Source organism: Capra hircus, chromosome 7 (genome assembly GCF_001704415.2).
Source record: "Capra hircus breed San Clemente chromosome 7, ASM170441v1, whole genome shotgun sequence".
Taxonomy (NCBI): Eukaryota; Metazoa; Chordata; class Mammalia; order Artiodactyla; family Bovidae; genus Capra; species Capra hircus.
The window spans coordinates 95,565,920-95,588,142 of record NC_030814.1 but is presented as its reverse complement, the minus strand read 5'-3'; the positions used below and the strand labels follow the sequence as shown (position 1 = coordinate 95,588,142).

Sequence of the window (22,223 nt, the reverse complement as noted above, 5' to 3'; positions counted from 1 at the left end):
GGCAACAAAGACCCAGAACAGCCATAAATAAATTAATTTAAATATTTAAATACATGTAAAAATAAATAAATAAGCTACACACTTAAAAAGTAAAATAGAATACTTTGTCAGGGACTTCCCTGGTGGTCCAGTGGCTAAGACCCTGTGCTCTCAGTGCAAGAGGGCCAGGTTTGATCCCTGGTCAGGGAACTAGATCTCACATGCCTCAGCTAAAGATCCTGAATGTTGCAGCAAAGATTGGAGATGGCATGTGCCACAACCAAGGTCCCGCACAGCCAAATAAACAAATAAATATTTTTTTAAAAAAATATCTCATCAAGGGGAAAAAAGGTTAATGAAACAAACACTATTGAACTCTTGGTGATGGTTGAAACTGGATGAGGGTCTAGAGGATTCTTTTTCATAAGAATTTTAGATTTTTCTCACAAAGTCATTTTTTTTAACCTTCTTTTTTGGCCCCATCATGTGATTTGCAAGACCTTAGTTCCCTGAACCCATCCCCCCTGAAATGGAAGTGTAGGGTCCTAACCACTAGACCACCAGGGAGGTTCCTCACAAAGTAATTCACAAAACAGGACAGTTTCAATGGCAGGAAGGCATGTCATCCCATTCAGGTACTTAGAATTACAACCGCTGTCAGCTGGGATGAAAAATAAAATGAAGGAGAAAGGAGTCAAGATGAGGAGGATTTCCCGAATCCTTTATTATCAATCTCCTTTCCAGACACAGGGAGGGCCTCAGAGAAACAGACTGAGACCACATCTCCTTCCAGCAGCCGGTGGGGCTCAGGGGTCCTGTTCTTCCCAGGTCTGTCAGCCCAGCTTGATGAACAGCAGCAAGGTGGCAAGAATTCCTGGCAGCTGAAATGGGGGAAGAAAGAAACACTGAACCAACATGAGGCATCTCTGGAACCCAAATTTAATACGGAGATACATCGTGATTTAGAAAGGTCAGGGCAGGGTGTGACAGACAGCAGAGGGACTCTCAGGGCCTCGGTGGAGGCAGTTTGGACTGTTACCACAATAAACCTCATCAGAAGGTAGAAGGAGGAGGCGTTTTGCGATGCACGTCCGTCATTCTCCCTTTGTTTTCCCCAGATCTTATCTCCACCACCTTCTTTTGTTCACCCCTTGGGTCCTGAAAACGACATTTCCCAGAATCCCCTGCTCCCGAGGGTCAAGAAGAGTCGGACACGCACACCTGCTCCCTAAATTCCTGTTAAGTTTGGCCAATGGGAAGTACCAATAGGAGATGGCTGGGCAGAAAGAGAGGTTGGAATATTCTTTCCCCCACTCCCTCCTCTCTTCTACCCACCCTGAGCTCTGCAAGGTCACAGCTGTGGGCAGATGGCTTCTTATCCTTGGCTCTTGCTCTCCCTACCCCTTCAGGCATAGGAAAAGAAAAAGCTTCCTACGTGGCTAGCCCTCATTCTCCTTAACCCTGCTGATACTTCCACAAGGGGCCCTGAAAACTTTTAAACTTTTTTTTTTTTTTTAATGTGGACCACTTTTTTTAAAGTCTTTGCTGAATTTGTCACAATACTGCTTCCGTTTTATGTTTTGGGTTTTTGGCCACAAGGCATGTGGGATCTTAGCTCCCTGACCCTAAAAATTTCATAAAAGGGCCCTCTAGGACTTCCCTGGTGGTCCAGTGGTTAAGAATATGCCCGCCAATGCAGGGGACATGGGTTCATTCCCTGATCCAGGAAGATCCCACACGCCGCAGAGCAACTAAGCCTGTGCGCCAAAACTACTGAGTCCTTCTCTAGAGCCCTGGGGCTGCAACTACTGAAGCCTGTGTGCCTAGAGCCCATGCTCGGCAACAAGAGAAGCCCCTGGAACTAGAAGCCCGTGCGCCACAAGGAAGAGTAGCCCCTGCTCACCGTAGCTAGAGAAGGCCTATGCACAGCAGCAAAGACCCAGCACAGCCAAAACAAACTAATAAATCAGTAAAACTAAGGGAAAAGTCATACATGCTATTGCTAAGTCGCTTCAGTCATGTCCAACTCTGTGTGACCCCATAGACGGCAGCGCACCAGGCTCCCCCGTCCCTGGGATTCTCCAGGCAAGAAAGCTGGAGTGGGTTGCCATTTCCTTCTCCAATGCATGAAAGTGAAAAGTGAAAGTGAAGTCACTCAGTCATGTCCGACTCTTGGCAACCCCATGGACTGCAGCCCACCAGGCTCCTCCGTCCATGGGATTTTCCAGGCAAGAGTACTGGAGTGGGGTGCCATTGCCTTCTCCAAAAGTCATATATATATATATATATATATATATATATATATATATATAATGACTGTGGGGGCTAAATTCTGTTTCTTGCTAGGATCTTGGCTGTTTTGACTTCCCTGGGGAGGATAGTGTGATATAGTTTGCAAACAAATATTCAATATAAATGTGTACAATGAAAAAAAAATCTATTTTAAAATATGAATCAGACAGATGAGACTTATCCGTATCTTGGCCAGTGGTAATCTGCAGAAAAACAGTTTTGTGTGAAGCTTCCCAGGTGGCTCAGTGGGTGAAGAATCTGCCTGCCGATACAGGAGATGCAAGAGATACAGGTTTGATCCCTGGGTCAGGAAGATCTCCTGGAGAAGGAAATGGCAACCCACTTCAGTATTCTTGCCTCGAGAATCCCATGGACAGAGGAGCCTGGCGGGCTACAGTCCATGGGGTCGCAAAGAGTCGGACATGACTGAAGGGACTGAGCAGAGGCATGAAAAATCAATATGGGGAAAATGTGAGAAAAACTTCCAGGGCTCAAGGGGATGGACATTTTTTCCTAATTAACAGCTTTATTGAGATGTAATTCATTTATCATACACTTCACCTTTCTAAAGTGTATAGTTAAGTGGTTTGATTCCTTTACATTTAACGTAATTGCCAAGAAAGTAGGATTCATATCAGCCACTTTGCTATGTTTTCTATTTGCCTTTTTTGTTGCTCTTCTTTTATTCATTCATCACAGCCTTCTGTTCTGCTGAATAGTTTCTTTTCAAATATTTATTTGTTTAGCTGTGTCGGGTCTTAGTTGCAGAATGAAGCCTCTTCATGCAGCATTCAGGCTTCTCTAATTGTGGTGCCTGGGCTTAGCTGCCCCAAGGCATGTGAGATCCTAGTTCCCCAACCAGGGATCAAACTCACCTCCCCTGCAATGGAAGGCAGATTCTTAACCACTGGACCACCAGAGAAGTCAATTCCCTTCTTGTTTTCATTATATTTTCAAATTATTTTCTTAGCTGTTGCCCTGGGGAGTAAGATGGACATCTTAACTATTCATAATCTAGTTTGGATTAATACTAAATTAATCAGTACCTCTGTCGTCCTCTTCTCCTCTTGCCCCCAATCCCTCTGATCCCACTCGATGGATGTGAATCTGAGTGAACTCCGGGAGTTGGTGATGGACAGGGAGGCCTGGAGTGCTTCGATTCATGGGGTTGCAAAGAGCCGGACACGACTGAGCGACTGACTGAACTGAACTGAATCAGTACCATACAAAAACTTAACTCCTATATAGTTGTGTTTTCTCCAACATGCTCTGTGTTATTCTTGTCAGGTAAATTACATGTAAATTAAATCTTCATACAAGCACAGTTTTATGGCTGTTGCTCTATGCAGTTGTCTTATAAATGAGGTAGGAGACTAGCTTTACCAACCATTTCTGTCTTTTGTCACTGCTGTGTCTCAGTGTTCCAAACAGTGCTTGGCACACAGTAAGTTAAAAGACCTCGGTGTGTCCCAGAGGAGCTGGAACTTGCCTGCATCACTGCTGCCCCCAGACAGCCCCCACTCAGGTTGGCGCTCTGAGTCCTGGTTATTTTCAGGAGCTTAGGGAAACAGCCCTGGGGAAACAAACATCAAAGTAGGAGGGACCAGGTTAGGGACTAGTGGATTCCAAAGTGAAGTCAAAGTCACTCAGTCGCGTCTGACTCTTTGCAACCTCACGGACTGTACAGTCCATGGAATTCTCCAGGCCAGGATACTGGAGTGGGTAGCCTTTCCCTTCTCCAGGGGATCTTCCCAGCCCAGGGATAGAACCCAGGTCTCCTGCATTGCAGCCGGATTCTTTACCAGCTGAGCCACCAGGGAAGGCCTGGTGGATTCCAAGGCCCCATCAACCCCTACAGGTCAGATTTTTTTCACAAAGTAATTTATTCATTTTTTTACTTTTATTTATTTATTTTTGCCTCACCCACTGCATGTGGGATCTTAGTCCCTTGACCAAGGAGGGAACCCGTGCCCCCTGCAGCGAAAGTGCAGAGTCTTAACCACTATACTGCCAGGAAAGTTCACCAACACAATTCTTATAGAAGTCAGTAGGAGGAATTCCCTGGCGGTTGGGTCGGATAGTTAGGACTCTGCTTTCACTGCTGAGGGTTCAATCCCTGGTCAGGGAAGTAAGATCCAGCTAGCCCGTGGGTGTAGCCAAAAAAAAAGTCTCTGGCCTCAGGGTCTACCGAGGTGATGCCTGTGTTTCGTGGGTGTTCAGTTGATCATTCGTGTCTGACTTACAATCCCATGGACCACAGCCCGTCAGGCTCCTCTATCCATGGGATTTTCCAGGCGAGAATACTGGAGTAGGTTGCCATGTCCTCCTCCAGGGGATCTTCCTGACTCAGGGATTGAACCTGGGTCTCCTGCATTTCAGGCAGATTCTTCAAAATCTCCAGTTACCTCCTGGTGGATGATGTCTGCAGACACGTTGCGTCCATCGCAGTCCACGGTCCCCAGGGATTTACAGCAGCTCCGGGGGTAGGTGTGACCTGTCACTCTTTCAAAGGAGGAGCCAGAAAAATCTGTGTAGTTCTTCACTCCACAGCACTTGAGCTGCAGAGAGGAGAATAAACACTTGAAGACTCCCTTTCAAATATCGAAATAATCCAAACAATAGAAATCACAGTCACCATGGCTACTATTTAGAGCAGGCAGTTGCATTATTCCAGGGCCTGTGTTAAGCACCGCCCTTTCTCCCCCCATCATGGCTCAGAACCCTCCACGACTGTCATCTTACCTGAGGCAAAAGCTGAACTCTTCACCATGGCCCCTGGGGCCTGCATGATCCTCCCCATCACCTTCTCACCTCCCTGCTAGGTCCCTTGAACTCACCCAGCTGCATATTGGTCTTCTCTCTGTTTCTTTTTTTTAAATTGTTTATTTATTTATGGCTGTGCTGGGGCTTCGTTGCTGCACGCGGGCTCTTCTCTAGTTGCGATGAGTGGGGGCTACTGCTTGTTGCGGTGCACGGGCTTCTCATCGCAGTGGTTCCTTCTGTTGCAGAGCAAAGGCTCTCGGCTCGAAGGCTTCAGGAGCTGCAGCTCTTGGGCTCTAGGGCGAGGTCTCCGTAGCTGTGGTGCGTGGGCTTAGTTGCCCCTTGGCATGTGGAATCTTCCTAAATCAGGGATCGTACGCGTGTCCCCGGAATTGGCAGGCAAAGTCCTACCCACTGTGCCACCAGGGAAGTCCCTCCTGTCTGTCTTCTTTCTTTTTTTAATATTGACTGTTTCTTTTTATTGTTTGGTGTTTGCTAAGCAAAGGGGATGAGACGAGATGATGGTGGTGGTGGTTCACCTGCTTCAGTCGTGTCTGACTCTTGCGACCCCATCAACTGCCACCCACCAGCCTCCTCTGTCCGTGGGATTTCCCAGGCAAGAATACTGGAGGGGGTTGGTATTTCCTTTTCCATTTCTGTTTCTTAAGCACACTTGGGAAGCGTCAGCCTCAGAGTCTTTAGATGGCTGTTTTGGGAATGCTGTTCCCTCAACTACCTGCCTGACTCACTCCCTCACTTCATTCAGGTCTCCAGCCCTGAATCAGTCAGGCCAGGCTAAGTGATGCTGCATAACAGACAGGTCTTCAGTCTTAGCAGTTCATCTCTCACTCACATGACATGCTCATCCCAACCTGGCAGGAGAACTCCACTTAGCAAGGTCTCTCAGGGACTCAGGCTGAAGCAGTCACCATCCAGATGGTTCCACCATTGGGGCAGAAGGCAAAGAAAGGTCTAGAGAGCCCTGCACTGACAATAACATAACTTGGCCAGGAAGTGACTCATATTACTTCTCATTGGCCAGAACTCATCAACGATCCCCAACTAACTATAAAGGACTAGGACAGGCCATCCACTGTGTGTTAAAAATAGATGACAACTATATCTAAGAGTAAACAAAAGCCTCTCTCTTTCCCTGCCTTGGTTTTCTTCATAACACTTAGCACTCCTGACACCAATGTTTACCTAGTGGTTTCTTGTTTGTCTCCCTACCCAAGTGTCAGTAACACAGAGCAAAGGAGTTTTGTTTTGCACCCTGCTTTGTCCCTAGACACCTGAATACTGCCCAGCACACAGTAAATGTTCAACAAAGATTCATGGAAGGACAGCCACCTAAATGTCCATAGACAGAGGAATGGATAAAGAAGATGTGTTACATATACACGATGGAATACTACTTAGCCATAAAAAGAATGAAATAATGCCTTTTGCAGAAATACGGATGGACCTAGAGATGATCATACTGAGCAAAGCAAGTCAGAGAAAGGCAAGTGTCATATGACATTGCTTATATGTGGAATCTAAAGAAAGAGTAACACAAATGGGAACTTACAAAACAGATAAATATAGATATAGAAAACAAACTTACGGCTATCAGAGGAGGGATAAATTAGGAGTTTTGGGATTAGCAGATACACACTGCTATATATAAAATAGATAAACACAAGGACCTACTGTATAGCACAGAGAACTGTATTCAGTGTTTTGTAATAAGCTATAATGGAAAAGAATATGAAAAAACTATGCCTGTATAACGGAGTCACTTTGCTATACACCAGAAACAAACACCAAATTGTGAATTAACTATACTTAAATTTAAAAAGATTAATGGAAGGATTGTATGAATGAATGAGAGGTACTTTCCACTGTCTCAAACTTCAGAAGCCAAAATAGGGATGCAGGCAAGTCCCCTACCCATCATGTGACGCCTCCAGAGCCTGAACTTGACCCCACACCAGTTCCTGGGCCCCAAACTCAGACAGAAAACATTCCTACAAACAGGCGATGGCTTTTCCCTTTCACATGCTTCCGGGCCTCACAGACCCTTCTCAACTATCTGCCTCGAAAGCTTAAATGACACATGGAGGCCAGTCCTGCTCTTTAAACACGAAGACTAAAGAAACAAATCCTGGGGACTTCCCGGGTGGTCCCGTCATTAAGAATCTGCCTTCCAAGGTTCGATCCCTGGTTGGGGAACTCTGATCCCACATGCCATGGGGCAACTAAGCCACAGCGCCTCAACTATTGATCCCGTGTACTACAACTGGAGAGAAGTGTGCTCATCACAATGAAAGATCCCAAATACTGCAACGAAGACCCAGTGTGGCCAAATAAATAAAGACATATTAAAAAAGGAAATAAATCCTAACACCTCACACCCTGCTGATAGGAGTATAAAATGAGCAGTTGCTGTGGAAATCAGTTCCTCATAAAAAATTAAACGTAGAATTATCAGATGATCCAGCAATTCCATTCCTGGACATACACCTAAAAGAATGGAAAACAGAGACTCGGAGAGATATTTGTACACCTGTAAACCCAAGTGTCCATTGACAGTGTGTGTGTACTGCTAAGTTGCTTCAGTCGTGTCCAATTCTTTGCAACCCCATGGACTGTAGCCTGCCAGGCTTCTCTATCCATAGCATCCTCCAGGCAAGAACACTTGAGTGGGTTGCCGTGCCCCCCTCCAAGGGATCTTCTTGACCTGGGGATCGAACTCTCATCTCTTATGTTTCCTGCATTGCTAGGTGGGTTCTTTACCACTAGCGCCACCTGGGAAGCCCCTGTCCATGGACAGAGAAATGGATAAATAAAATGTAGTCCACCCATACAAAGGAATATTATTCAGCCTTAAAAAGGAAGGAAATTCTGACACCTGCTACACCATGGATGAACCTGGAGAATGCTTAGTAAAATAAGCCAGACACAAAAAGACAAGTACTGCAAGATTCCACTTAGACAAGGTTCCTGTGTCTGAGCGTACTCAGTTGCTCAGTCATGTCCGACTCTTTGCAACACTACGGACTGTGGCCCACCAAGCTCCTCTCTCCATGGGATTCTCCAGGCAAGAATACTGGAGTGGGTGGCCATTTCCTCCTCCAGGGGATCTTCCTGACCCAGAGATAGAACCTGCATCTCCTGCATTGCAGGCAGATTCTTTACCAAGCCCATATGAGGTCCCTAGACTCTTGAGAGTCCCTGGGACTGCAAGGAGATCCAACCAGTCCATCCTAAAGGATATCAGTCCTGCAGGTTCATTGGAAGGACTGATGTTGAAGCTGAAACTTCAGTACTTTGGCCACCTGATGTGAAGAACTGACTCATTTGAAAAGACACTGATGCTGGGAAAGATTGAAGGCGGGAGGAGAAGGAGATGACAGAGGATGAGATGGTTGGATGGTATCACCAACTCAATGGACGTGAGTTTGAGTGAACTCCGGGAGTTGGTGATGGCCAGGGAGGCCTGGTGTGTTGCAGTCCCTGGGGTCATAAAGAGTTGGACACGACTGAGCAAGTGAACTGGAGTCATATTCCCAGAGCACTGTAGAATGGAGGGTGGTGGCTGCCTGGGGCTGAGGGAGGGAGAAGGAGCCTTTGTGTTTAAAGGGGACAGTTTCAGGTGTGGAGAGGCAGGCTGGCGATGGTTGCACAACCATGTGGATGTGCTTAACGCCACCAAACTGAGCAATTAAAAATGGTTAAGACGGTAAATTCATGTTATGTCTTTTCTGAATGTGAATCTCACCTTCTCCATGACCACATTCCATCGCATGGAATAGTCATCTGGCTCCTTGTAACCTCTGTAATTCTTCCTCAGGGTCACGAAGTTGTGCTCCAAGGCCACTTCTCGAACCTCAGCGATGAAACGGGGAGCGGTGAGCACAGAAAACAGCAAGGTGCCCATTTGGTGAGGTTTCTTGGGGACTCAGGGTGGGGGCGGGGAAGGGGACTTCCCGTCTGCTTCCTTCCTGGCCCCTCCACCAGCCAGGGGTCTGCGCTGAGGGAGGAAGAACTCCGGCTACCGTCGGGCCTGCCCCCCCCCCGCCCCCCCCCCCCCCCCCGCCCAGAGGGACACAAGCAAGAGCGTGGGTGTGGAGCCCAGCTCATCTGGCTGCGTTCCTCCTCGCAAACCGTTTTGAATCATCTGCTCTTTTGAATCGCCCACTCGCCCGCTACGCCCCCGACTGGGTTGCAATTCGATTAGGGACTTGAAAATCATCTTTAGCAACTGAATCTCTCTCTGCACAAAAGGCGCGACTTTAATTTTCTATGTGCGTGCGTGTGTGTGTGTGTGTACGTGTGTCTAAATAGAGGTTTAAATTTAAAACCATTTTTTTTTCCCCCCAAAGAGGTAAAATAATCCCATGGTTCAAAATTCATAAAGCACAGACGGTAAATCATGAAAAGTCTCCCTCCCACTTTTTTCTTCCAGCCGACAAGTTTCTCCCACTCCATCACAGGGTTACATTGTCCTGTGTCCCCAAAGAGATACACTATGTGTGTCAAAGCAGAGTACTCTCCTTATTGTTCTCCTTGCTTCCTACTACTCTCTCTCACTGTTCCGCATCCGGCTACTCTCATCATTCGGCGTCCGGCTGTTTTCAACAAGCGCATTAGCGGCTCTTCGTAGCCTGCTCAAATCCCGGGGGCTTCGCTTATTTCTGTGTCCGGGAGCCTGACTTCCCGCTGCCAACCACCGAGGTTCTCTACGTGGCCTCTCAGTACGCATGAGCCCTGGGAGCAGCCCTTAAACAATGACTGATGACAGGTGGTGGATCAATACTGCAGCTTTCTCGCCCCTTGGGTGGGGAAAATAGTTGCGTGCTCTTTGCGTCCCAACCAGGATTGATCCCAGTTGTGCCGTGTAAGCTTTTAGGGGCTACATTCCCTTCCCTGCCTCACTGCTCATGCCCCCTACTGATGCTTCTTGGGATCATCACTCAAACCAGGAGCCTTCAAATCCTTGTCTCAGGGTGGGCCTCGCCGGAGGTAAACAAGAATTACTTTCTGGAGAATGTAGCCTCTGTACCCAGAGCCTCCTCCTTCCTTCTTTCCAGCTGCATCAGGCTCCCTTGTCTGGATTATTATAAATTATAATCCCCTCCCCCCAAACTGACAGAGGCGATGTTCTGCACATCCTGGTATACGTATGTCATGCTGCCCACAAACAAGCATATCCTTGGATGATTCCTAGAGACCAGATGGTTGGGTCAAAGCATACGTGCTTTGCCATTTTGATGGATATTGCTAAACAGCCCTCTATTTTGAACTCATTTCAAAACCGCAACAATTTTCACAGCGTTTCCCATTACCATCCCCCGCAAGCCTCACCGCAAATGCAGGAGAGAGGTCAGATTAACCCAGCAGGTTTTTTGAGGACAGCCTTGGCGGAGAGAGCTGAGGTTTTTGGCTTTTGCACCCTATCTCTAGAGACTCAGTCTCCCACCGTCACCAGATCTTGGAGGGCGTGGGTGCCTGGCGGGGGCGGGGTGGGGATGGGGCCCGCGGAGGGGAGGAGGTGGGGCTCTATTGGTTCCATCTATTTCTTTTATTTATTTATTTATTTATTTATTTTTATTTTTTATTTTTTTTTTAATTTTAAAATCTTTAATTCTTACATGCGTTCGGTTCCATCTATTTCTAATGTGGAGTGGGAGAAGCCGTACTGTACTTACAACCGGGAAGAAGGCAAGGACCACCGTGGCAGCCATGATTTCCACAGTGAGGATGATGACCATGACCAAGAAGCCCTGGAAGACACGGGGCGGGGCGGGGGTGGGGGGGGGGCGAGGCTGGGAGCCTGCTGGGAGTCCTCCCACCCCAACCCCCACCCCCAGGCCACCCTGTAGCCAGTCCAGTTTGAAAGACTTCACTCCTGGCACTGGGTGGTGGTGGGCTGGGAGGTGCGGTGGGTGGTGGGGGTAGCAGGGTGGGGAGGTTTGGGGGGGATTTTATTTCTTCCCTGTGTCATTTTCCTGGCTGTCGTTCAGGATGCTGGCAGTAGGGTATTCCTAAGAGCTAATAGCTAGAACCCCGTTTCACGTCCAGCACTTTCTGGGAGTCCCAGAGCCCTAAGAGGGACTTCTGACTCTGTGTGCAGATAGCAGGTCCTGAGTACATGCCAAGTCACTTCAGTTGTGTCCGACTCTTTGCGACCCCATAGGCTATACCCCGCCGGGCTCCTCTGAGCATGGGCTTCTCCAGGCAAGACTACTGCAGTGGGTTGCCATGCCCTCCTCCAGGGGGTCGAACCTGAGTCTCCTGCATTTCCAGCACTGGCAGTGTGGTTCCTTAGCACTAGCACCCATCTAGGAAGTCCAGATAGCAGGGACGATAGAAAGGCAGGAGGGACAGTAGGGACAGAGAACAGAGGCAGGAGGGCATTCCCCAGCAGTCCAGTGGTTAGAACTCCATGCTTTCACTGCTGAGGGCCCAGGTTCAATCCCTGGTCAGGGCACTAAAATCCCACAACCTGTGCTTTGTGGCCAAAAAAGGAAAAGTTGCCGGGAGAAGAAGCAGGGCCAATGAATCTCAGATATGTAAATTGGGGGGAAGTGTGATAAGACTGAAGGGGAGATGCCAGATGACAGGTGGATGAGCGCCAGGGAGAAAATACCAACATATGCTGCCCCCTGCTTCCGATGAAATTCACATGCCTAGGGGGAAACAGTGGGAAATACTGTGAAGGGAAGGGGTGTCCAAGAAAGGTCAGCTACTGGTCTCCTTTCATCTATTTCTACCTATGCCTATTGTTACTATCAGTCCCGTGGACAGCAGATCAAACCAGTCAGTCCTAAACGAAATCAACCCTGAATACTCATTGGAAGGGCTGATGCTGAAGCTGAAGCTCCAGCACCTTGGCCACCTGATTCGAAGAGCCGGCTCATTGGAAAAGATTCCAATGCTGGGAAAGATTGAGGGCAAGAGGAGAAGGGGACGAGAGAGGATGAGATGGTTGGATGGCATCACCAACTCAATGGGCATGAGTCTGAGCAGACTCCGGGAGATGGTGAAGGACAGGGGAGCCTGGTGTGCTGTAGTCTATGGAGTCGTAAAGAGTCAGTTACAACTGAACAACAGCAATAGTATTTCCCAACCTCTGTGTGAGTGAGGCATCCAGAAGACAGATAGCCAGGCATTGAAAAGTCCTATTGGTGACTTCTTCAGAATCTGTCCTGAGTCTACCCACTTCTAATGCCCTCCAGGGCCCCAGTGGGTCTAGCCCAGACTATCTCCCATCGGGACAAACACAGTCCTTCCACTCTGGTCCTTCCCTCACGGTGTTCCCTCCACAGCCACCAGAGGGCGCATCTGTCAGGGCACAACTCTGCTCAGATCCTTCTGTGGCTCCCAATTCCATCAAAAGGACTTTACTTTTGTGGATGAGGTCTCAGAGGATTTGGATGGACCGGAGGCCAAGGGTAAAGTCGATTGAACTTGCCACTGGGTTGGACTGTGGTGTGAGAGCGAAGACTCTTTGATCCTTCCAAGTTAAACTATGGATAAAATAGTGCCCACAGGGACTTCCCTGGAGATCCAGTGATTAAAACTCCCTGATTCCACTGCAGGGGGAGCAAGTTCCATCATCATATGCTGGGCTTTAAAGCTAAAAAGCAAAAAGTGCCCCCCCCAACCATGCTATTGATCCTGTATGCATCCTAGACAGCATATTATAAAGCAGAGACATCAGTTTGCAGACAAAGGTCTGTATAGTCAAAGCTATGGTTTTTCCAGTGGTCATGTATGAATGTGAGAGTTGGACCATAAAGAAAGCTGAGCCCTGAAGATTTGATGCTTTTGAACTGTGATGCTGGAGAAGACTCTTGAGAGTCCTTTGGACGGCAAGATCAAACCAGTCAATCCTGAAGGAAATCAACCCTGGATATTCATTGGAAGGACTGATGTGAAGCTGAAGCTCCAATACTTTAGCCACCTGATGCGAAGAACCAACTCATTGGAAAAGACCCTGATGCTTGGAAAGATTGAGGGCAGGAGGAGAACGGGATGACAGAGGATTAAATGGTTGAATGACACTACCAACTCGATGGAGATGAGTTTGCGCAAACTCCGGGAGATAGTGAAGGACAGGGAAGTCTGGGGTGCTGCGGTCCACAGGGTTGCCAAAGGTCGGACATGAATATGACTGAGAGACTAAAGGACAACAACATCCTATAGGAGAGAAAATGAAATATTGCAGGCACAGGACTGGTTCAATAAATACTTGTTGAATGAAGTAATCAAGAAAACTAGAGATGATAGATATTCAGGGAGGTGGAGAGTGAGGATGGATTCTTTAAGAGTGGGGGATGTTGACTCCCTAGGAGATGGCTAGAGCAAGGATCACCTTGAAACCTCTAAATCAAAACCACTGGAATTTTACAGCAACACAGTAGGGGAAGACGCTGGAGGCAGGGACTTTCCTGGTGGTCCAGTGGTGAAGAATCTGCCTTTGATGCAAGGGATGCCAGTTTGATCCCTTGTCTGGGCACTAAGATCCTACACACCGCAGAGCAACTAAGATGCTGTGCTCCAACTAGAGAAGCCTTTGGGCCACAAGGAAAGATCCTCCCTACCCCAACCAAGACCAGACAGAGCCAGAAAAAAAAGAGAGAGGGAGTGCTTGTTTAAAAACAAAACAAAAAAGGTGTGGAGACAGATTCAACTGAAAATGGGATGATCAGTTCAGACAAGATCGTAAGAGAAGTGGGAATGGGGGCTCCGGGAGCTGCACGCTGGGGAGACATTTGGCCAAGGCTGCATGTGAGGAAGAGTGAGACACGTAAAACCTGTGACATGATCTGATGGTCATGCTCAAAACGCTCATACTCCATGCATCTGGCCACGCACTTGTGCTGTGTGGCAGTTACTATAGTGCTGTCTTCATGGGGGACAAATACCTGGGCCATCAGCACAGAGCAGTGTGCACAGAGCAGATCTGAGCATAATGGAAACTAGCAAAGACAGAGGAGGACTGGATGGGCCAGGCGGTAAGTGCGATAGTATGTCACACAACTAGGAAAAAAAGAAAAAGAAATCAGATCCCTACCTCACACCATACACACACAATCAAACTCCCAAAGACTGAAGAGCTAAGAGTGAGAAAGGAAGACTTAAAATCACGGGAAGAAAACCTAGGAGGGTATAATTTATGCACTTGGGTAGGGGAGAGGTTCTAAATGAGACCCATCATAAAGAATAAGACAGGACTCCTCTGGTGGTGCAGTGGATAGGAACCTGCTCGCCAGTGCATAGGACACAGGTTCAATCCCTGGTCTGGGAAGATTCCACATTCCTCAGAGCAACTAAGCCTTGCAGCACAACTACTGAGCCCACACGCTGCAACTTCTGAAGACTTGAGCCTGTCCTCTAGTCCTAGACCCTGTCCTCCATCCACAAGAGAAGCCTGAACACTGCAACAGAGAGTAGCCCGCTGCTTGCCACTAGAGAGACGCATGCAGCGATGAAGACCAAATACAGCCATAACTAAACAACTCTTTAAAGTTATTAAAAAAAGAAAAAGATGTTTGCATCTGGTGTTCTGAAAAAGACACCATGAACACTATAAAATAGGAAGCATCAAAGGAGTTTAGAACACCTGCAAGGAAGGATTCAGACATGATGGAGGAGTTGTGGGGTCTGTGTGCAGATGCAACTTACAAACAAGAGGGTGCCTCTGCTTTCCTTGGCTGCTCCATGCCGCCTGGCGAAGCCAAGCAACACCGTGACGCTGCCCATCACCAGACACAGGCAGCCAACATGAAACAGGTATGCAGAGGACAGCCCAAGGACCTTGGTCAGGACAGCCCCTCTGAAATTCACATAGATGCTCAGACCAATGAGGACCATGCCAGAGAGCTTTAGAACAGAAAACAGGGGAAAGCAATCTGTTAGTTGTATACAAACCAAACTCCTGGAGGAGGCAACAAAGGCCAACAAAATCAGCAAAACCATTTCAAAACTCATAATGCCCAGAGCTGGTGAGGATGTAGAGAAACTTTCCATACACTGCCACCAGGCAACAACCTTTTTTGAGGGAAGGGGCAGGAGGATATTTTGTAATTGGTATTTTAAACCTTCAAGGTTTTGTGGTAAAACTTTTTACCCAGAAATTCCATTTCTGGACATTCAACCTAGGAAAAATAGTCACATACGATGGGCCTCAGAACCAGGGAAAAATGTTGGAAATAACTGAAGCAACCAGTAATGCAGATTGGGTAGGTAAATCATGGCACCGCCTTGCAACGGGATCCTAGACAGTTATTTGGCACCACCTTGCAACAGGATCCTAGACAGTTATTTTAAATGATGCTTGTAAGACAGAGGGTGGCACATTTTTTTTTTTGAAAAGTCCCCAACATTGTGAGCTTTGCAGGCCATACATTCTCAATTGAAATGACTCAGCCAGTGTATCAGATTGCAGCCACACATGTGCGTGCATGCATGCTCAGCCACTTCAATTGTGCTTGACTCTTTGTGACCCCATGGACTGTAGCTGCCAGGCTCCTCTGTCCATGGGATTCTCCAGGCAAGAATACTGAAGTGGGTTGCCATGCCCACCTCCAGGGGATCTTCCCAACCCGAGGATTGAACCCACGTTTCATGCGGCTCCTGCATTGCAGGCGGATTCTTTACTGCTGAGCCACCTGGGAAGCCCCGCCATACACAATTCATAAACAAATTTATTTTATTTACAAATAAATTTTATCTATTTACAACATTGTACTTCACCGACTTCTGTTGCAGGAGCATGTTTATTGATACACAAAAATGTTTTTAAGGCCTATATTTAAAAAAAAAATAGATTGTCAGCAGTCATAGTCCTTGGTATTTATCTCACAGAGTTGAAAACTTATGTTCACATAAAAACCTGCACATGGATGTTTCTAGCAGCTTTATCCATAGCTGCCAAAACTTGGAAGGCACCAAGATGGCCTTCAGCATATGAATGGATAAATAAACTATGGTACATCCAAACAATGGACTATTGGCACTAAAAAAAGCATGAGCTGTCAAAGCCGGGAAAAGACATAGAGGAAACTTACAGGCATATTGCTGTTGGAAGAAGCCAGTCTGAAAAGGCTACATGGTTTATGATTCCAAGCATATGACATTCTGGAAAAGGCATAACTATGGAGACAGAAGGAAGGTCAGTAGTTGCCAGGGTCTGGGGGCAGGGGGGTGACAGGTGAAGCATAGAGGATTTTTAGGGCAATGAGAGTATTCATACGATGCTGACATGGTAGATACACTTGTGAAAAGCCATCGGATGTACACCAGGAAGTCCCTGGCAGTTCAGTAGTTAGGACTCCATGCTTGCACTGCAGGGGGCACAGGTTCGATCCCTGGTTGGGGACCTAAGATCCTGCAAGCTGGAAGGCACAGCCGACAGAGAAAACCACGTACAATGTACAAGGTTATAGTGATAACAGTGTCTTGCCTTCATGCTCAGTCGTGTCCGACTCTTTGCAGCCTGGTAGACTGTAACGCGCCAGGCTCCTCTGTCCATGGAAATTTTCAGGCAAGAATACTGGAGTGGGTTGCCATTTCCTCCTCCAGGCGATCCCCACCCAGGGACAGAACTCTGGCATCTCCTGAATTGGTAGGCAGATTGTTTACCACTGTGCCACCTGGGAAGCCCCTGATTTCAATGTAGGTTCATTATAACAAATGGACCACTCTGATTTGGAATGTTGACAGCAAAGGAGGCTGTGCATGTGCGGGGGGCAGGGCTTATGTGCGGAGTCTTGGTAACTTCTGTTCGATTTTGCTGTGAACCTAAAAGTTCTCTAAAAAGAAGTCTATTTAAAAGGAGGAAAAACTTACAATTTTTCAAAAGAGAAAAAAAATAGAGATTGTAAAGCAGTCGCATACCACATTTATGTTGCTGTTTTTAAAGGTACATAGAAAGGTCTGGAAGGATATAATAATGATACTTATTGAGCCATGTTCCCATGACAGGCATCAGCCTTTTAAATGCGTTATCTTGTTTCAGTCAGTTCAATTCAGTTCAGTCGCTCAGTCGTGTCCGACTCTTTGCGGCCCCATGAATCGCAGCACACCACGCCTCCCTGTCCATCACCAACTCCCAGAGTTCACTCAGACTCACATCCATCGAGTCAGTGATGCCATCCAGCCATCTCATCCTCTGTCATCCCCTTCTCCTGCCCCCAATCCCTCCCAGCATCAAAGTTTTTTCCAATGAGTCAACTCTTTGCATGAGGTGGCCAAAGTACTGGACTTTCAGCTTTAGCATAATTTAATTCCCATTAAAATGATGCCACACAGGTGAAGAGAGTAGGAGTAATGTTTAATTTCCTTCTCTTTCCTGGCAACCTTTCCTCATACAGTCTTACTGTTGAAAATACATTTGAAAGCACATTTCAGGTTGCTTTTTTTTTTTTTAATTTGTTTGCCCTGGGTCTTAGTTGTGGCATGTGAGATCTAGTTCCTGGACCAGGCATCAAACCCGTGCCCCCTGTGTTGGGAGCACAGGATCTTAACCACTGGACCATCAGGGAAGTCCCATGGGTTACTTTGTCGTAAGAAAAAAAAAATGATTTGAAAAATGTAAAGGACCAAGAGCAGAACCATTCTCTCCTGCCTTTCCAAACAACTTTCATTTTCTGCAGGGTTTGCCTTAGAGCTGAGTTCTTCCACCATTGACCCCCAAGTCCCCCAGAGTACACAATTCTGCTTGATTTAGCAGCTCTGGGTTGGTGGAGGCGACGCCTGTTCCCAGTGCATCCTGCTCCTCGTCCGTCTGCCCTACATCCCTCCTGGGTCCCTGGGGACCACAGATCCGGATGCCAGCGAATTTGGATCAACTTATTTCTGTCTTTGAAGGAGCCAGCCATGGAGGAAGGGCTGCAAAGCCCCAGGGTCCAGGTTGTGACATACTTACAGCAGTAACACCACTGAAGAAAGAAAACAGTTTCTTCAAGGAATAATATGGAGTGTGCGTTTCAGCCATGTCAGCCAGACTGGGGTGCCCTGACCGGTTAAGTCAGCATCTTCCTAAACCTCTGGGCTCCTGTTTCCCAAGATGGTAGAGGTCTGGGGAGTGGGGTGGGGTTACCAAAGCTGACTTGCTCTGCCCCTCTCTCTCTCCTGGCTGCCTGATCCTCAGCTGGGGAGGGGCCCCAACAGCTGCCCCTTTTCAGTCCAGCTTTTATCACATCACAATCAGAGCTGGAGTGAGGCTCCCAGCACCAGGGAAGCGAGTGCCCTGAACTGCACCCTGCTGGTTCTTTATCAGGAATGGAGAAGTCACTCTGTTACGCCCCGCCCCCAGATGCTACCCAGGACCTACAGGGATAATGCTCAACGTTATAGTGGTCAATATTATTGACCACTCATGTGGCTGATGCCCCTTCTGACTGGGGCCTCCAAGTGGATACGTGTGTGGGCCGTCCAACTCATGGCTGTGTTCCCACAGCCTGGTACACAGTGGTGCTCAAGAAACCGCTGTGGAATGAATGAACGAAGAGGTTCCATGAAGCAGGAATCCAGCTACAAGCCATCGGGTTCCTCAGCCCCTTGCTTACACATTAGCTCACTGGGCTCAGACTTCTTAAGTGGCTCAGAGAGGCCGCACAGGAAGCAGGGCCAAGGCTGGACTTGGAAGCTCCAAGAGTGACACAGAGGTAAGAACCGCGGTCCCCTTCCCAGCTGAGAGCCTGTCCTTCCTGCATCTGAGGCCTCCTTGGCCAGAGCTGATGAAGATATCATCCTTAAGCCAACTGTCATTGATCAGTGGGTCTTTCTTGATGATGAAAGAAGCAGAGAGGGCATTTCAGGGCAAAAAATGTGCAAGCAGGCACTGAAGGCCCCCAGGCCCAACGCCTGCAGCCACTAGCCCTCACTGTCTCCTGGACGGAAGTCCGTCTGGGTCCAAAACTGGGGGCTCCTCTGTCCAGCCCGTAGGCTGGAGTGGGTCTGTGACCAGGTCCTGGAGGGCTCAGGGGTTTCACGATCTTCTGTGATCCCCAGGGCACAACTCAAAGAAGAAAAAAAAAGAAACTTTCCATTTGAATTCATTTAATGAATATTGTTTGTCAAACTGCCTGATTCTAGAAACACGTAGAACTAAGCCAGATGTTCGTAGAGGCGTGGCTGTCTCCTCCCCGGACCGCGGGTCACGTTCACAGCTAGGAGTGTGTCCTTCCACATCTTTCTCTAAAAGGTCACTTTGGAAAAGAGAGCCCCGGCGCTAGATGCTGGGGTAAGAAAACGGGGGCGCAAATGTTTGGAGAACACCAGAGCGAAGCAGGACAGGAGAGGGGTGGAGTTAATGAAGGCGGGGAAATGAAGGGTGGATAAGGACGGGGAGGGTGGGAGGCAGAGTGGTGTGGCCTCAGGGGCGCGGTGGAGCGCCTGCCATCCATGGGACGCTGGAATTGGGGAGCTAGATTAGATGCAAGAGGCTGCAGGAAACTCTCCGAGGCGCCTCGCCCCCGCGGCAGCCCGGGCCCCGGCTTCCCTAGCAGGCAGTGGCCCAGATCCCGGCCTCTCGCACCCCCTGGTGGCCATCATCGGAAGCACCTGTGCCCCGGCCCTGGCGCCTCCCAGCCAGACACCTCCCAACGCGTCTCCATCTGCACCACCCGTCCCAACCCCTGAGCCACCGCTCAGCCCTCAAGTGTGAGGGAATGGAGAGACGAGAACCACTCCCAAGTCCCTCCAACACACACCCATTGAATTAATGCGGAGAGCCAGAATAGTGCAGGCATCCGGCGAATTGTAAATTCAAGACACGGACCAAAAAAAAAAAAAAAGTATGCAGAAAACTAGTGCAATTTATCAGGCACAGTTCAAAGGTTCTAGCAAACAGGAAAAATTCCCCTTGAAGGATAGAACCCAGGGATAGAACAGAGCGATTAGGAGGACACTGAACTACCACGGTAGAATAACAAGAGTCACTCTAGTATTTCCTTAATTACAGGGCCTAGGCTGTGTTGAGGGGCTTCCGTGGTGGCTCAGACAGTAAAGAATTTGCGTGCAACACAGGAGACCTGGGTTCGATCCCTGAGAGGGGAAGATCCCCCAGAGAAGGGGATGACTACCCACTCCAGTATTCTTGCCTGGAGAATTCCATGGACAGAGGAGCCTGGAGAGCCACAGTCCGTGGGATCCCAAAGAGTCGGACACAACTGATCAACTAACGCACATACATACGCAGGCTGTGCTGAGAGTCCTAATGTATTTCTCCACATGCTTGGTCTCCTTCCTTGTATTTTAGAAGTTTTGGAAAAGCACGATTTTCAAGAAAATGGTGTCAGATTAAACATACATTTTTAAAACGTTTATAAAAAAGGAGACAATGTCTTACACACACAGCATTTATATCAGTAGCCCATGTTGGTCTATGAACTGTCCTTCAATTGATGTATTTGTCATCAATAGCAGTAACAGAACTCTCAGGACTTTTTAAAGCATATGGATTGGGGGGAGTGGATATCCCCCATAGGAATTTCTACGACAGATTTATTCAGACGCATATAGACTGATAGTTAACAAAACCTTGCTTGTTAAATTTTTCTTTTAGTTTTTATTGGAGTTGCTTTGCAATGTTGTCTTTCCACTGTACAGCAAAGCAAATCAGCCATACATATACATATACATATACATATACATATATTGGGCTCAGCGATAAAGAATCCACCTGTTAATGTAGGAGATGTGGGTTCAGTACCTGGTTCGGGAAGAACCCCTGGAGGAGGAAATGGCAACCCACTCCAGCATTCTTGCCTGGAAAAATCCCCTGGACAGAGGAGCCTAGCAGGCCACAGTCCACGGGGTTGCAAAGAGTCGGACATGGCTTGGTGACTAAGATCAGCATACATATATGCCCTCTGTTCTGGACTTCCTTCCCATTTAGGCCGTTACAGGGCACTGGGTCGAATTCCCTGTGCTGCGCAGCAGATTACCCTTAGTCATTTTATACGCAGTGTCAGCACTGAACGTCTGTCCATCCCAATCTCCCAGTTCATCCTAGTCCCCTTTTCCCCCTCTAGGTGAGTGATCAGATCTTTTCTGGAAAGGGCCAGAGAATAAATGTTTCTCACTTGTCACTCCGCTGTTGAAGCCTACACAGTGTATAAATGAGCACTCTGTAAATACATGTAAATGAATGGGTGTGACCACATGCCAAAATGTTATTTACAAAAACAGGTGGTAGGCTGTAGTTTTTGCCAACACTTGCTCTAAAGCCTAGTTTGAGTTAGTGAATGATTAGAAATAACTTAAATGCCTTCACAAGGGGGCTGGTTAAGTATGGCACAGTCCAAAGATAGGAAAGTGTTAGGGACGGATTTGTGTCCCCTCCCCCACAAAAATTCATATTGATTCACAATCCAGGGAGAGAGACCTCACTAGAAACCAATGCTGGCACGTCGATCTTGGATTCCAGCCTTTAGAACTGTGAGAAAATGAACGTCTACTGTTTAAGCCACCCTGACTGTGCTATTTTGCTATGGCAGCCTGAGATCAGACAGAAGTTATATCTGCAGCTGAGGAAATGAAGGAGAAGTAGCAAAGGTAATTTGGTTTTGAAATGAGATCTTCAAATCATAGTCCTCTCTCTCTCTTTTTCTTTTCCTTTTAGTTCATTTTTGGCTGCTCTATGTCTTCATTGCTTCGTGTAGGCTGTCTCCAGTTGTGCCAACTGGGGACTACTCTCCAGCGAGGTGTGCAGGCTTCTCTTTGCGGTGGCTTCTCTCGTTGCGGAGCGTGGGCTTTAGGGCTCTTGGGCTTCAGTAGCTGTGTCGAACAGGCTTAGTTGTTCCACAGCATGTGGGATCTTCCCAGACCAGGGATCTAACCCATGTCCCTTGCGTTGTCAGGCGGATTCTTAATCACTAGATAACCAGGGACGTACCATGGTCTCTTGAGTGAAGAAATAAAGTACAGAGCCACGTGTATGGATGGAATACATACTTAAACAAACGGTGATCCATCCATACCATGTAATATTATTCAGTCTTAAAAAGGTATATGAGGCTCTGATGCATGCTACGATGGGGATAAAACCTCCAAAATAGCACGCCGAGTGAAAGAAGCCAGACCCAGAATGCCATGGATTGTCGATTCTGTTTATAGAAAATGTCCAGAATAGGCAAATCCATAGAGACAAAGCAGATTTGTCATTGCCGAGGGCTGAGGGGAGGCAGGGAATG

The 22,223-nt window shown here is 47.7% G+C and overlaps 1 protein-coding gene across 2 annotated transcripts; it reads right to left on the bottom strand.

The window, feature by feature from the left end:
- Positions 813 to 18,019, bottom strand: TSPAN16 (tetraspanin 16). Of its 2 annotated transcripts, XM_018051744.1 has the most exons (7): positions 17,951 to 18,019; positions 14,707 to 14,904; positions 10,725 to 10,799; positions 8,795 to 8,902; positions 4,677 to 4,829; positions 3,761 to 3,844; positions 813 to 860 (listed from the first exon to the last, which is right to left on the bottom strand). In XM_018051744.1, exons 1-7 carry the CDS (start codon positions 18,017 to 18,019, stop codon positions 813 to 815), a joined length of 735 nt encoding a protein of 244 aa, XP_017907233.1. The 2 variants fall into 2 exon arrangements, with proteins under 2 accessions (XP_017907233.1, XP_005682435.1); XM_005682378.2 differs by lacking the exon at positions 10,725 to 10,799.

Bases quoted from the DNA above. Each gene is read 5' to 3' on its own strand.
- TSPAN16 (XM_018051744.1), bottom strand. From the start codon at position 18,019: ATGGCTGAAACGCACACTCCATATTATTCCTTGAAGAAACTGTTTTCT. The intron at 10,800-14,706 runs GTAAGTTGCATC...CGTGTCTTCCAG, and splicing joins GCAGAGGCACCCTCTTGTTT to GGCTTCTTGGTCATGGTCAT. The intron at 8,903-10,724 runs GTAAGTACAGTA...TTCATCGCTGAG, and splicing joins TCCTTGCCTTCTTCCCGGTT to GTTCGAGAAGTGGCCTTGGA.